Source organism: Ylistrum balloti, unplaced genomic scaffold (genome assembly GCF_031769215.1).
Source record: "Ylistrum balloti isolate Yb309-2 unplaced genomic scaffold, AGI_CSIRO_Ybal_v1 Utg370292, whole genome shotgun sequence".
Taxonomy (NCBI): domain Eukaryota; kingdom Metazoa; phylum Mollusca; class Bivalvia; order Pectinida; family Pectinidae; genus Ylistrum; species Ylistrum balloti.
The window spans coordinates 208,173-220,799 of NW_026782221.1; the positions used below are offsets into that span (position 1 = coordinate 208,173).

Here is a 12,627-nt window from a genome sequence, read left to right on the forward strand (position 1 = left end):
GTCGTACATGTGTGTAAATTTACATGTGTCTATCGTACACGTGACGGTTACCTTGTGTCTATCGTACATATATGTAAAACGGTTACCTCGTGTCTGTCGTACATGTAGGTAAAACGGTTACCTTGTGTCTGTCGTACATATATGTAAAACGGTTACCTTGTGTCTATCGTACACGTAACGGTTACCTCGTGTCTGTCGTACATATATCTAAAACGGTTATCTTGTGTCTGTCGTACATGTATGTAAATTTACATGTGTCTATCGTACACGTGACGGTTACCTTGTGTCTATCGTACATATATGTAAAACGGTTACCTTGTGTCTGTTGTACATGTAGGTAAAACGGTTACCTTGTGTCTGTCGAACATGTAAGTACATTTACGTCTATTGTACACCTGATGGTTACATGGAATTGGTATATCTCATTGAGTCGATATTACCGTAAACGCTATAAAAATTCTGTTCAATCCCGGTGACTATTACACTCTCATTTTTTTTACTTTGTGTTGTACACGTGACTTTAGGTATATAGAGGTATGTGACCAATTACCCAGTTGTATAGTTTACGACACAATTCCTGGACTTGTTCATAAGTCACATGAATCAATAACAGCTCCAGAATATCTTCAACCAGTTTTACTCTTGTTTTATGCTACAGTAGTCTGGCTTGGACTTTTAAATTGAAATTCTGTTACGTAAATGTTTCTGTGATAACTATATTATGGCTCCTACGGTAATAGGAAACGTGTTTCCATGGTGACTTTCCTTCCAAACTCCCAGAACAAAAATAACAAACAGTGGGTTGTTTAATTACTTGTGTGGTGAAACGGAAGCATCCCCACCTATTAACAGGAAGAACTACACACAGCTATATAAATATGTATTTGTACATAACGACCCCATGTCTGCCTGTCATTTAATAGATTTTCCCTTCGTCTTAGAGCCCGCCGTACCCGTTATCATATTGACATGTAGTCTGTGTCTTTATGGAGAATATTTCAGCTTGTGTGGTTTTCAGTAACCGATTGTAAGATATGCTATCTCGGTTAACCGGCCCCTTGGCTTTAAGTCAGGACATATCCCACCATCATCTGTAGACAGACTATTCAAGGTGCACTTGTTAACATTTCCTTTTTATTACCATTTTATCTCATTTCATCGCCTGAACATAGGTTTTGGTAATTCCCAGAAAAATGAGAGTTTGTCCAACAGGGTGTCCAATGTGGATAGGATCACTTTCTATCCTTTCAGTGAAAAGAAGAGCTAGTATCATATTCAACACCCTTGGTTCGTGTGGGAAAACCTATGTGTTCGGGCATAGCTTTTTAAGTCCGATCGGGAAATCGTATCTTGGTCGCAAAGGTCAAAGGTGAGCGCGTTACCAATGCGCCACAGGACCATCCATCCCCTTCTGAAATATGTCCCTCTACGTACGTATTTGGTCGAATTTTCATTGGTTGGGATGCTCTCTCATTAGAAGATTGAAAAGTGACTATACGAATTATTGAACACAGTAAAGTGTTACATTCTTTAGCTATAACATTTATCTAGGGTTTGCTGGACTGTTGTTAAAGCACCAGCTGTACCAGGGTATTTAGTGATGGTCTGAAATAGGTCTACAAGAATACTGTGTTATGTACGGTTCTATTAGATAGAGGTGGTCCCTGTCTTGTGGAACATGTTGTTAGATGCAGGTTTATCACTATATCAAAAAAAAGTATAAAAAAATTATCGAAATCATTACCAGATAACGAACTACACTATATATCACTAACAGACACAATTATACTTCATTACGATGTCTAATTAGACATTATCCCTTCACATGATTTCAATTAAGATTTTTCTGCTAGGGCCAGTTTTTCATAGATGATATACACAGTATGGATGAAATAAGCCTCAAAATACACAAAAAAAAACGTCAAATAGTTAATTATTAATTGTTGTCTGATCAGCATTTACAATATAAGGATATATATCCGCTAACAGAAGAGTTTAAAGAAGTATTGGGATAAACAATTCACGTCATAGAGAAATCAAATACATGTATATAGAAAAACAGTCAAATGAAACACCGGTCATAAGCCAGATAAGTAAAACAAGATTTAAACAGAAACCAAATATATAACTTGTACACAACAGAAATGATATGCCAGTATTACTAACAGCTATTGAAGAAACACCACACAATTTATGACACCTAACATACAACATACATCAAAACAATTTGTATACCTAACGGGACGTCTGATCGATACAAGCGTGGTGATAAACTATCTCTGAAGCGTTCAACACGTTTTCTACAGAGACTTGTAACTAAAACATAAAACAAGGAGAGTATGATATATATCACACCAAACAGATAGGCGTGGCCTTGACTCCCAAAGATACATTTCTGGCAGAGTCAGCATGAGAGCATTTTCATATTTCGAACGTATAATATTTCTGAACGTAACAACAGTGTTAGAGATCATTCTTTATTTTTATGACTAGGGACGAATAAAACCACACATCTCAGAAAAAAACTTGGTATGGGATGATTATTGTTTGTAGAGTAGTGGAACTATGTTTTATATATACCTCTAACTGGTTACAACCATGTGTCAGTTTATCACCTTTCCCTACATTTCATTAGATGGAAAAGACCAGAATCATGTAATCATGCATTTCTGATAAAAGCTGAGAAATAATAAAAGTATCTTATGAAATAAATTACATATTACAACAGCAGAAAAATGAAGAAAATGCACGGAATTTAAAACTTATACGACAAAAAAGTGAAAAAGAAAAAATAGAAGTCATTACAAAACTGTTAAATTCCAACGTCACCGAGATGGGTTGCCTATAGTACCAGCACATTACAAAGTCAGCAATACTTCGGGGTGATGATGGAATATAACACCATCTCACGGAATATCATACTCTCATTCCACCGTCCGTCTGATGTCTGAACATGCTTCACAAACCCGTACTTCTGTCCGAGTTCCGAGCACGGAACACTGGCGTACTGGTTTAAAGGGATATACTTCTCCGCCTTGTGGGAATATGTAGGAGATTCACAAATATCCAAATCAACGGCATGTAATCCACTATTCAGGTTACAGGGCACAGGAAGTGAGAGGTGTGCAAACTTCCGCCGAACAGGTGGTAAGATCTTGTATATCGGTGCTGTAAACTGTGGACGTCTAACGTAGATCTCGTGATACATGTGTGTTTCATTGTTATTCCAGAAAAAGATATCAACGTATGGCCATCTAAATGGTTTGTATGGAAGGTGTTTGGATCTTGCGTCATAAAACTTCCAGGCATAATTAACTGGAGTAAAAAAGTCAAAATCAGGCTTCATTTTGGGTAAAATTTCAGCCAATCGATCTCTATCAGATGCGTTGACCAGGACATCAACGTCGTCATCCCAGGGTATAGGGCCATGGTGCCTGAAGGATCCAATCAGAGTTCCACCTTCCAGTATATACGTGATATTATTCTCCGTCATTAATTTGTCGAAACGCTCCAAAGTCCGTAGTAAGTCATCAATATCATTATCCGTAATTTGTGGTTTAAACGGGCTGCTAGGCATTTCTTGTTTGTTCCGAAACTTGAATCCGAATATAAAAGCATAAATGAAGCCACAGCTAAGCAGTACTTCAAGGCAAACTTTCCATATACATGGTTTTGGTATTGAGTACATGTCAGCGTTCAACACTCAACTTGTATAAGCTGTGGACCAAGTCTGAGTAAACAGGATGTCACTACAACAAGAAACAAACATGTTTTAAGTTCAGAAACTCCTGGAACTGTTCGGATGAATGTTATCCACTTTCTTCACCAAGTTACAATCCAATAACAACCAAGGGCACATTGTAGTTACACAAACTTCTCTCATTCAATTTGGATAGCCGTGGTAAGAACCGATCTCCATCTATAAACATCAAATGGGTGCTACTTCCTCGAAACTAACTGGTAACTTTAAAACGTTTCTGTATTATCTAATATTGTGAGAGAGGAACTACACTACAGCTGAGTATTGTGTAGAGGACGGTGCTGGAATGGATAGATAAGCTTAGCTTGCACACAGTCTGATCGTTCCCCTCGGGCTGTAGGCCGTTATGTCCATCCTTCTTGTCTAGGTGATAAAATTCTCCGCGACAACACACCGGATCATATTTCTACAGCCAAGGCGAAACCAAGTGATATTGACATGCATCCTGTCAGACAACTGTATCCACATTGATTTACGTGTACCTGTAAACTGCTGTATTCTTTTCGTTTTTGCTGCGTAAACTATTTCCGATATCAGGTTTACATTCCGCAAATGAATATAAACTCAATACAAAATTCGAACAAATTTGTTCTCGTGACCTGTTATGTTTTGATTAAACTCTATTGAGTTTATTTTGGAGGGGAAAGCGTTTACATGGACAAATGGACGTAATTTTATACAGTAGGAACTAATGAGATATGTGTCATTTTCTGTCTTGGGGTGTCATGAAGGAATGTCATTCGTTGACGGAGGTTGTAAAGCCCTTGTTTTGTATCTCGCACTCTCATTGGAAGACACTGGTGCGGAGGTTACAATGGATCTCAATCGATTTGCCTTCATCTAGTCTTCAAACGGGGGCAGAAAATACCAAGAAACAATTATAATCAAATCCACAGGGACCCATATCAAACAAATCTACAGGACTCAGACCGAACAAACACACGGGGACCCAAATCAGACACACATACAGGGACCCATAACAGACAAATCCACAGGGATACAGATCAATAGGGACCCAGATCAGACAAAAGCCACAGACACCCAGATCAGACAAAAAGCCATAGAGACCCAGATAAGACAAAGTCACAGACACCCAGAGCAGACAAAAAGCCACAGACACCCAGATCAAACAAAAGCCACAGACACCCAGATCAAACAAAAGCCACAGACACCCAGATCAGACAAATAGCCACAGACACCCAGATAAGACAAAGTCACAGACACCCAGATCAGACAAAAGCCACAGAGACCCAGATAAGGCAAAGTCACAGACACCCAGATCAGACAAAAGCCACTGACACCCAGATCAGACAAAGTCACAGAGACCCAGATCAGACAAACTCACAGAGACCCCGATCAGACAATGTCACAGAGACCCAGATCAGACAAAGTCACAGAGATCCAGATCAGACAAACTCACAGAGACCCCGATCAGACAATGTCACAGAGACCCGGATCAGACAAAGTCACAGAGATCCAGATGAGACAAAGTCACAGAGACCCAGATCAGACAAAAGTCACAGACACCCAGATCAGACAAAGTCACAGACACCCAGATCAGACAAAGCCACAGAGACCCAGATCAGACAAAGTCACAGAGACCCAGATCAGACAAAGTCACAGAGATCCAGATGAGCCAAAGTCACAGAGACCCAGATCAGACAAAGCCACAGAGACCCAGATCAGACAAAGTCACAGAGACCCAGATCAGACAAAGTCACAGAGACCCAGATCACAGAGACCCAGATCAGACAAAGTCACAGAGATCCAGATGAGACAAAGTCACAGAGACCCAGATTTCACAAAGCCACAGAGACCCAGATCAGACAATGTCACAGAGACCCAGATCAGACAAAGTCACAGAGACCCAGATCAGACAAAGTCACAGAGACCCAGATCAGACAAACTCACAGAGACCCCGATCAGACAATGTCACAGAGACCCAGATCAGACAATGTCACAGAGACCCAGATCAGACAAAGTCACAGAGACCCAGATCAGACAAAGTCACAGAGACCCAGATCAGACAAAGCCACAGAGACCCAGATCAGACAAAGTCACAGAGACCCAGATCAGACAAAGTCACAGAGACCCAGATCAGACAAAGTCACAGAGATCCAGATCAGACAAACTCACAGAGACCCCGATCAGACAATGTCACAGAGACCCAGATCAGACAATGTCACAGAGACCCGGATCAGACAAAAGTCACAGACACCAAGATAAGACAAAGTCACAGACACCCAGATCAGACAAAGTCACAGAGACCCAGATCAGACAAAGTCACAGAGACCCAGATCAGACAAAGTCACAGAGATCCAGATCAGACAAAGTCACAGAGATTCAGATGAGACAATGTCACAGAGACCCAGATCAGACAAAGTCACAGAGACCCAGATCAGACAAAGTCACAAAGACCCAGATCAGACAAAGTCACAGAGACCCAGATCAGACAAAGTCACAGAGATCCAGATCAGACAAAGTCACAGAGACCCAGATCAGACAAAGTCACAGAGACCCAGATCAGACAAAGTCACAGAGACCCAGATCAGACAATGTCACAGAGACCCAGATCAGACAAAGTCAACGAGACCCAGATCAGACAAAGTCACAGAGACCCAGATCAGACAAAGTCACAGAGACCCAGATCAGACAAAGTCACAGAGACCCAGATCAGACAAAGCCACAGAGACCCAGATCAGACAAAGTCACAGAGACCCAGATCAGACAATGTCACAGAGACCCAGATCAGACAAAGTCACAGAGACCCAGATCAGACAAAGTCACAGAGACCCAGATCAGACAAAGTCACAGAGATCCAGATCAGACAAAGTCACAGAGACCCAGATCAGACAAAGTCACAGAGACCCAGATCAGACAATGTCACAGAGATCCAGATCAGACAGTCACAGAGATCCATATCTGACAAAGTCACAGAGATCCATATCTGACAAAGTCACAGAGATCCAGATCAGACAAAGTCACAGAGACCCAGATCAGACAAAGTCACAGAGACCCAGATCAGACAAACTCACAGAGACCCAGATCAGAAAACCTTTTCAGAGATCCAGATCAAACAAGCGTTGGTGCTGAGGTTACAATGAATCTCTGTCGATTTGCCTGCAACTATTCTTCAAACGAACCGGGGATACAAAACGCCATAAAACAATTAAAATCCTATCCACATTGGCCCATATCAGATCAGTAGATGATATCAACGTACTTAACAGAAATGTACGGTCCAGATAAAATATGGAAGGATTTACCATTATTAGGATAATTAGCTTTGTTTGGAATGTTCTGACAGTTGTATGGAACACTGCAGAATCATAATTATAAAGGCAATACATTAGCGCCTCGACAGCTTTAACAACTTACCAAGTTATATCTCAAAGAACACATATTTAAACTGTTATCTGAAACTAAATGACTCCCAGCTTCTATTGCACTCATGCATTTATGTTTCGTTGCTATTTATGGAAGAGGAAGATGTAATTACAACAGATTCCAAAGCCAAGCTGAAATCGATTGGAGACATTCTTCGGGTTCTCGTGCTAATATATCTGTGTGATTGGAAGTGCCGAATATCTAGTACTTTTCTAAATAATGTGCGCCTTTTTCACGAACAACTTATGAGCAAATCAAATAAGATCTATATCAAGACTTCCTTCGTGGAAACATTAAGTTAGAATGAATTTTCTTCACTGGCGAAAACTTGTCACACTTCGTCCAATATTACTGAATGTTACAGTGTGCATCAAGTGATATTGAAGAACAGGAACTCGTGTTCTCGGCTTGGTAAGCACAGAACTATGTTCACGTGTATTACGTAAGACATTTCACTCTCCCTAGTATCAAGTCGCGATACCGGAGTGTTACGTTTTACCACGAGGCAACAGAAATCAATAGAACAATCGTATTACTTTTTGTAACAGTACAGTCTAATGTCATTTCCATGGCAATACTGTTTCCTCTAAAACACCGGAGTTGCTACCTATCCATTACACACTTGTTATGCATTGAAGCTTACATACGACTTAACATTGTAGTACCAGTATACTCGGACGTTACCCACGTAAACAATGTAGTTGTCCAGTCAACCGAACCATGTAGTCATCCAATCAACTGAACCATGTAATTGTCCAGTCAACCGAACCATGTAGTCATCCAGTCAATTGAACCATGTAGTTGTCCAGTCAACTGAACCATGTAGTAGTCCGGTCAATTGAACCATGTAGTTGTCCAGTCAACTGAACCATGTAGTTGCCCAGTCAAGTGAACCATGTAGTTGTCCAGTCAAGTGAACCATGTAGTTGTCCAGTCAACAGAACCATGTAGTCATCTAATCAAATGAACTATGTAGTTGTCCAGTCAATTGAACCATGTAGTAGTCCAGTCGATTGAACCATGTAGTCATTCAGTCAACTGAACCATGTAGTTGCCCAGTCAACCGAACCATGTAGTCATCCAGTCAGCTGAACCATGTAGTTGTCCAGTCAACTGAACCATGTAGTTGTCCAGTCAACTGAACCATGTAGTTGTCCAGTCAATTGAACCATGTAGTAGTCCAGTCAAGTGAACCATGTAGTAGTCCAGTCAACTGAACCATGTAGTCATCTAGTCAACTGAACCATGTAGTAGTCCAGTAAACTGAACCATGTAGTAGTTCAGTCAACTGAACCATGTAGTCATCTAGTCAAATGAACCATGTAGTTGTCCAGTCAACTGAAACATGTAGTTGCCCAGTCAACTGAACCATGTAGTAATCCAGTCAACTGAACCATGTAGTAGTTCAGTCAACTGAACCATGTAGTCATCTAGTCAACTGAACCATGTAGTAGTCCAGTCAACTGAACCATGTAGTCATTCAGTCAACTGAACCATGTAGTTGCCCAGTCAACTGAATCATGTAGTAATCCAGTCTATTGAACCATGTAGTCATCTAGTGAACTGAACCATGTAGTTGTCCAGTCAACTGAACCATGTAGTAATCCAGTTAACTGAACCATGTAGTCATCTAGTCAACTGAACCATGTAGTTGTCCAGTCAACTGAACCATGTAGTCATCTAATCAACTGAACCATGTAGTTGTCCAGTCAACTGAACCATGTAGTAGTCCAGTCAACTGAACCATGTAGTAGTCCAGTCAACTGAACCATGTAGTAGTCCAGTCAACTGAACCATGTAGTCATCTAGTCAAATGAACCATGTAGTTATCCAGTCAACTGAAACATGTAGTTGCCCAGTCAACTGAACCATGTAGTTATCCAGTTAACTGAACCATGTAGTTGCCCAGTCAACCGAACCATGTAGTTGCCCAGTCAACTGAACCATGTAGTAGTCCAGTCAACTGAACCATGTAGTAGTCCAGTCAACTGAACCATGTAGTAGTCCAGTCAACTTAACCATGTAGTAGTCCAGTCAACTGAATCATGTAGTCATCTAGTCAACTGAATCATGTAGTTATCCAGTCAACTGAACCATGTAGTAATCCAGTCAATTGAACCATGTAGTCATCTAGTCAACTGAACCATGTAGTTGTCCAGTCAACTGAACCATGTAGTCATCTAGTCAACTGAACCATGTAGTTGTCCAGTCAACTGAACCATGTAGTAGTCCAGTCAACTGAACCATGTAGTAGTCCAGTCAACTGAACCATGTAGTCATCCAGTCAACTGAACCATGTAGTCATCTAGTCAACTGAACCATGTAGTTATCCAGTTAACTGAACCATGTAGTTGCCCAGTCAACTGAACCATGTAGTTGCCCAGTCAACCGAACCATGTAGTCATCCAGTCAATTGAACCATGTAGTAGTCCAGTCAACTGAACCATGTAGTAGTCCAGTCAACTGAACCATGTAGTAGTCCAGTCAACTGAACCATGTAGTAGTCCAGTCAACTGAACCATGTAGTCATCTAGTCAACTGAACCATGTAGTTGTCCAGTCAACTGAACCATGTAGTCATCTAGTCAACTGAACCATGTAGTTGTCCAGTCAACTGAACCATGTAGTAGTCCAGTCAACTGAACCATGTAGTAGTCCAGTCAACTGAACCATGTAGTCATCTAGTCAACTGAATCATGTAGTTATCCAGTTAACTGAACCATGTAGTTGCCCAGTCAACCGAACCATGTAGTTGCCCAGTCAACCGAACCATGTAGTCATCCAGTCAATTGAACCATGTAGTAGTCCAGTCAACTGAACCATGTAGTAGTCCAGTCAACTGAACCATGTAGTAGTCCAGTCAGCTGAACCATGTAGTTGCCCAATCAACCGAACCATGTAGTCATCTAGTCAACTGAACCATGTAGTTGTCCAGTCAACTGAACCATGTAGTAGTCCAGTCAACTGAACCATGTAGTAGTCCAGTCAACTGAACCATGTAGTAGTCCAGTCAACTGAACCATGTAGTCAACTAGTCAACTGAATCATGTAGTTATCCAGTCAACTGAACCATGTAGTTGTCCAGTTAACTGAACCATGTAGTTGCCCAGTCAACCGAACCATGTAGTTGCCCAGTCAACCGAACCATGTAGTAGTCCGGTCAACCGAACCATGTAGTAGTCCAGTCAACTGAACCATGTAGTAGTCCAGTCAACTGAACCATGTAGTAGTCCAGTCAACTGAACCATGTAGTCATCTAGTCAACTGAATCATGTAGTTGTCCAGTCAACTGAACAATGTAGTCATCTAGTCAACTGAACCATGTAGTTGTCCAGTCAACTGAACCATGTAGTAGTCCAGTCAACTGAACCATGTAGTAGTCCAGTCAACTGAACCATGTAGTCATCTAGTAAACTGAATCATGTAGTTATCTAGTCAACTGAACCATGTAGTCATCTAGTCAACTGAACCATGTAGTTGTCCAGTCAACTGAACCATGTAGTTGCCCAGTCAACCGAACCATGTAGTCATCCAGTCAATTGAACCATGTAGTAGTCCAGTCAACTGAACCATGTAGTCATCTAGTCAACTGAACCATGTAGTTATCCAGTTAACTGAACCATGTAGTTGCCCAGTCAACCGAACCATGTAGTTGCCCAGTCAACCGAACCATGTAGTCATCCAGTCAATTGAACCATGTAGTAGTCCAGTCAACTGAACCATGTAGTCATCTAGTCAACTGAACCATGTAGTTATCCAGTTAACTGAACCATGTAGTTGCCCAGTCAACCGATCCATGTAGTTGCCCAGTCAACCGATCCATGTAGTTGCCCAGTCAACCGAACCATGTAGTCATCCAGTCAATTGAACCATGTAGTAGTCCAGTCAACTGAACCATGTAGTCATCTAGTCAACTGAACCATGTAGTTATCCAGTTAACTGAACCATGTAGTTGCCCAGTCAACCGATCCATGTAGTTGCCCAGTCAACCGAACCATGTAGTCATCCAGTCAATTGAACCATGTAGTAGTCCAGTCAACTGAACCATGTAGTCATCTAGTCAACTGAACCATGTAGTTATCCAGTTAACTGAACCATGTAGTTGCCCAGTCAACCGAACCATGTAGTCATCTAGTCAACTGAACCATGTAGTTATCCAGTCAACTGAACCATGTAGTAGTCCAGTCAACTGAACCATATAGTCATCTAGTCAACTGAACCATGTAGTTGCCCAGTCAACTGAACCATGTAGTAGTCCAGTCAATTGAACCTTGTAGTAGTCCAGTAAACTGAACCATGTAGTTGTCCAGTCAACTGAACCATGTAGTAGTCCAGTCAGCTGAACCATGTAGTAGTCCAGTCAACTGAACCATGTAGTTTGTCCAGTCAAGTGAACCATGTAGTAGTTCAGTCATCTATAATGTTTTTGTGTTGAAAACATATTGCATCATGAATATTGGTTAAAAGGATTAAAATATTAGAAACTATTTACTTGTGTTGTATTTCAGGACAGTTTATAAGATCAAAGTCAGTATGAACACTAGCTTAGTACAAATACATTACAATGAAGTATGTGTCGATTTCTTACATGAGAGGATTTGCGTTCATACATTAAAATTCACGGACCTTCAATGTTGGCCTGTTGTGATGATTGGAAGGTATTTCAGGTGGGAAAAAATATATTTCTATGTGCAGAATATATTCAAACGGGTCGCTTGCTCAAATTCCCACCTCAAAAATTAAATTGAACACCAAAAATATGTCCATAAAATATTGCTATAATTTTGTTTGACAGAAATTACCAGTATAAAAAGGCTCTCGTGATTAATTGATATTGTGGTTGATACGATAATTGTATTTCTTATTTAAACAAATCTGATTTTCCACGGCTTCACCATAAATAACTTGGAAATAAATATTTTCAATAAAAGGTTTACATACACAAACGGATATAAAATGCTTTTAAACTTTTGCTTGCTTTCATTAAATCAAATGTCGCAGAGAATTGCATTTCGTTCAATTTTGACAAAAAATATGGCACCATATCAGTATAAAAGCGACCTTTGATAGCTTATACTTCTCCAATGAACCATCAGTCATTTTTTAAATTCAAATTAAACGTAATATTTTTTTTAAAAAACAAGATACTCGTAGTGCTTTTCAAATTAATCAATATCATTTTCTAAATTCAAAAACCAATAAAAATCAATGTCTAAAATGTCATATAAAAATTTCAAGTTTTTAACGCCATACCTCCCTTACAACTTTTCGGCAAATCTGAATTTTAGTCGGTCTCGATATGCTGTTACATGTTTTATACCGAGTGGTACAGAAAAGGAAGATTTCGCCATACAAATGTTAAGTAATCGGTTCTCTTTATATTCTTGATCCCGTATAGACCAGCTACCATATTTTCGAATTATCACATTTTCTCGTTATATATAATATTAGTGCCAACCATAAATAACAATATTAATTCTT

At 40.2% G+C, this 12,627-nt stretch overlaps 2 protein-coding genes across 2 annotated transcripts; one reads left to right on the forward strand and one right to left on the reverse strand.

Annotated features, from left to right (window-relative positions):
- Positions 1–2,866: 2,866 nt before the first annotated feature.
- LOC132553002 (uncharacterized protein RP688-like) lies at positions 2,867–3,688 on the reverse strand. The gene has a single exon (XM_060217206.1). The coding sequence runs from the start codon at positions 3,686–3,688 to the stop codon at positions 2,867–2,869; it is 822 nt and encodes a 273-aa protein (XP_060073189.1).
- A 1,435-nt stretch (positions 3,689–5,123) lies between these two features.
- On the forward strand, positions 5,124–6,686 carry LOC132553003 (uncharacterized). The gene has a single exon (XM_060217207.1). It carries the CDS (start codon positions 5,124–5,126, stop codon positions 6,684–6,686), a length of 1,563 nt encoding a protein of 520 aa, XP_060073190.1.
- Positions 6,687–12,627: the final 5,941 nt, after the last annotated feature.

What these genes read in the sequence shown, in the direction of transcription:
- LOC132553002 (XM_060217206.1), bottom strand. Translation starts at nt 3,688, where the DNA reads ATGTACTCAATACCAAAACCATGTATATGGAAAGTTTGCCTTGAAGTA.
- LOC132553003 (XM_060217207.1), top strand. Translation starts at nt 5,124, where the DNA reads ATGTCACAGAGACCCAGATCAGACAAAGTCACAGAGATCCAGATCAGA.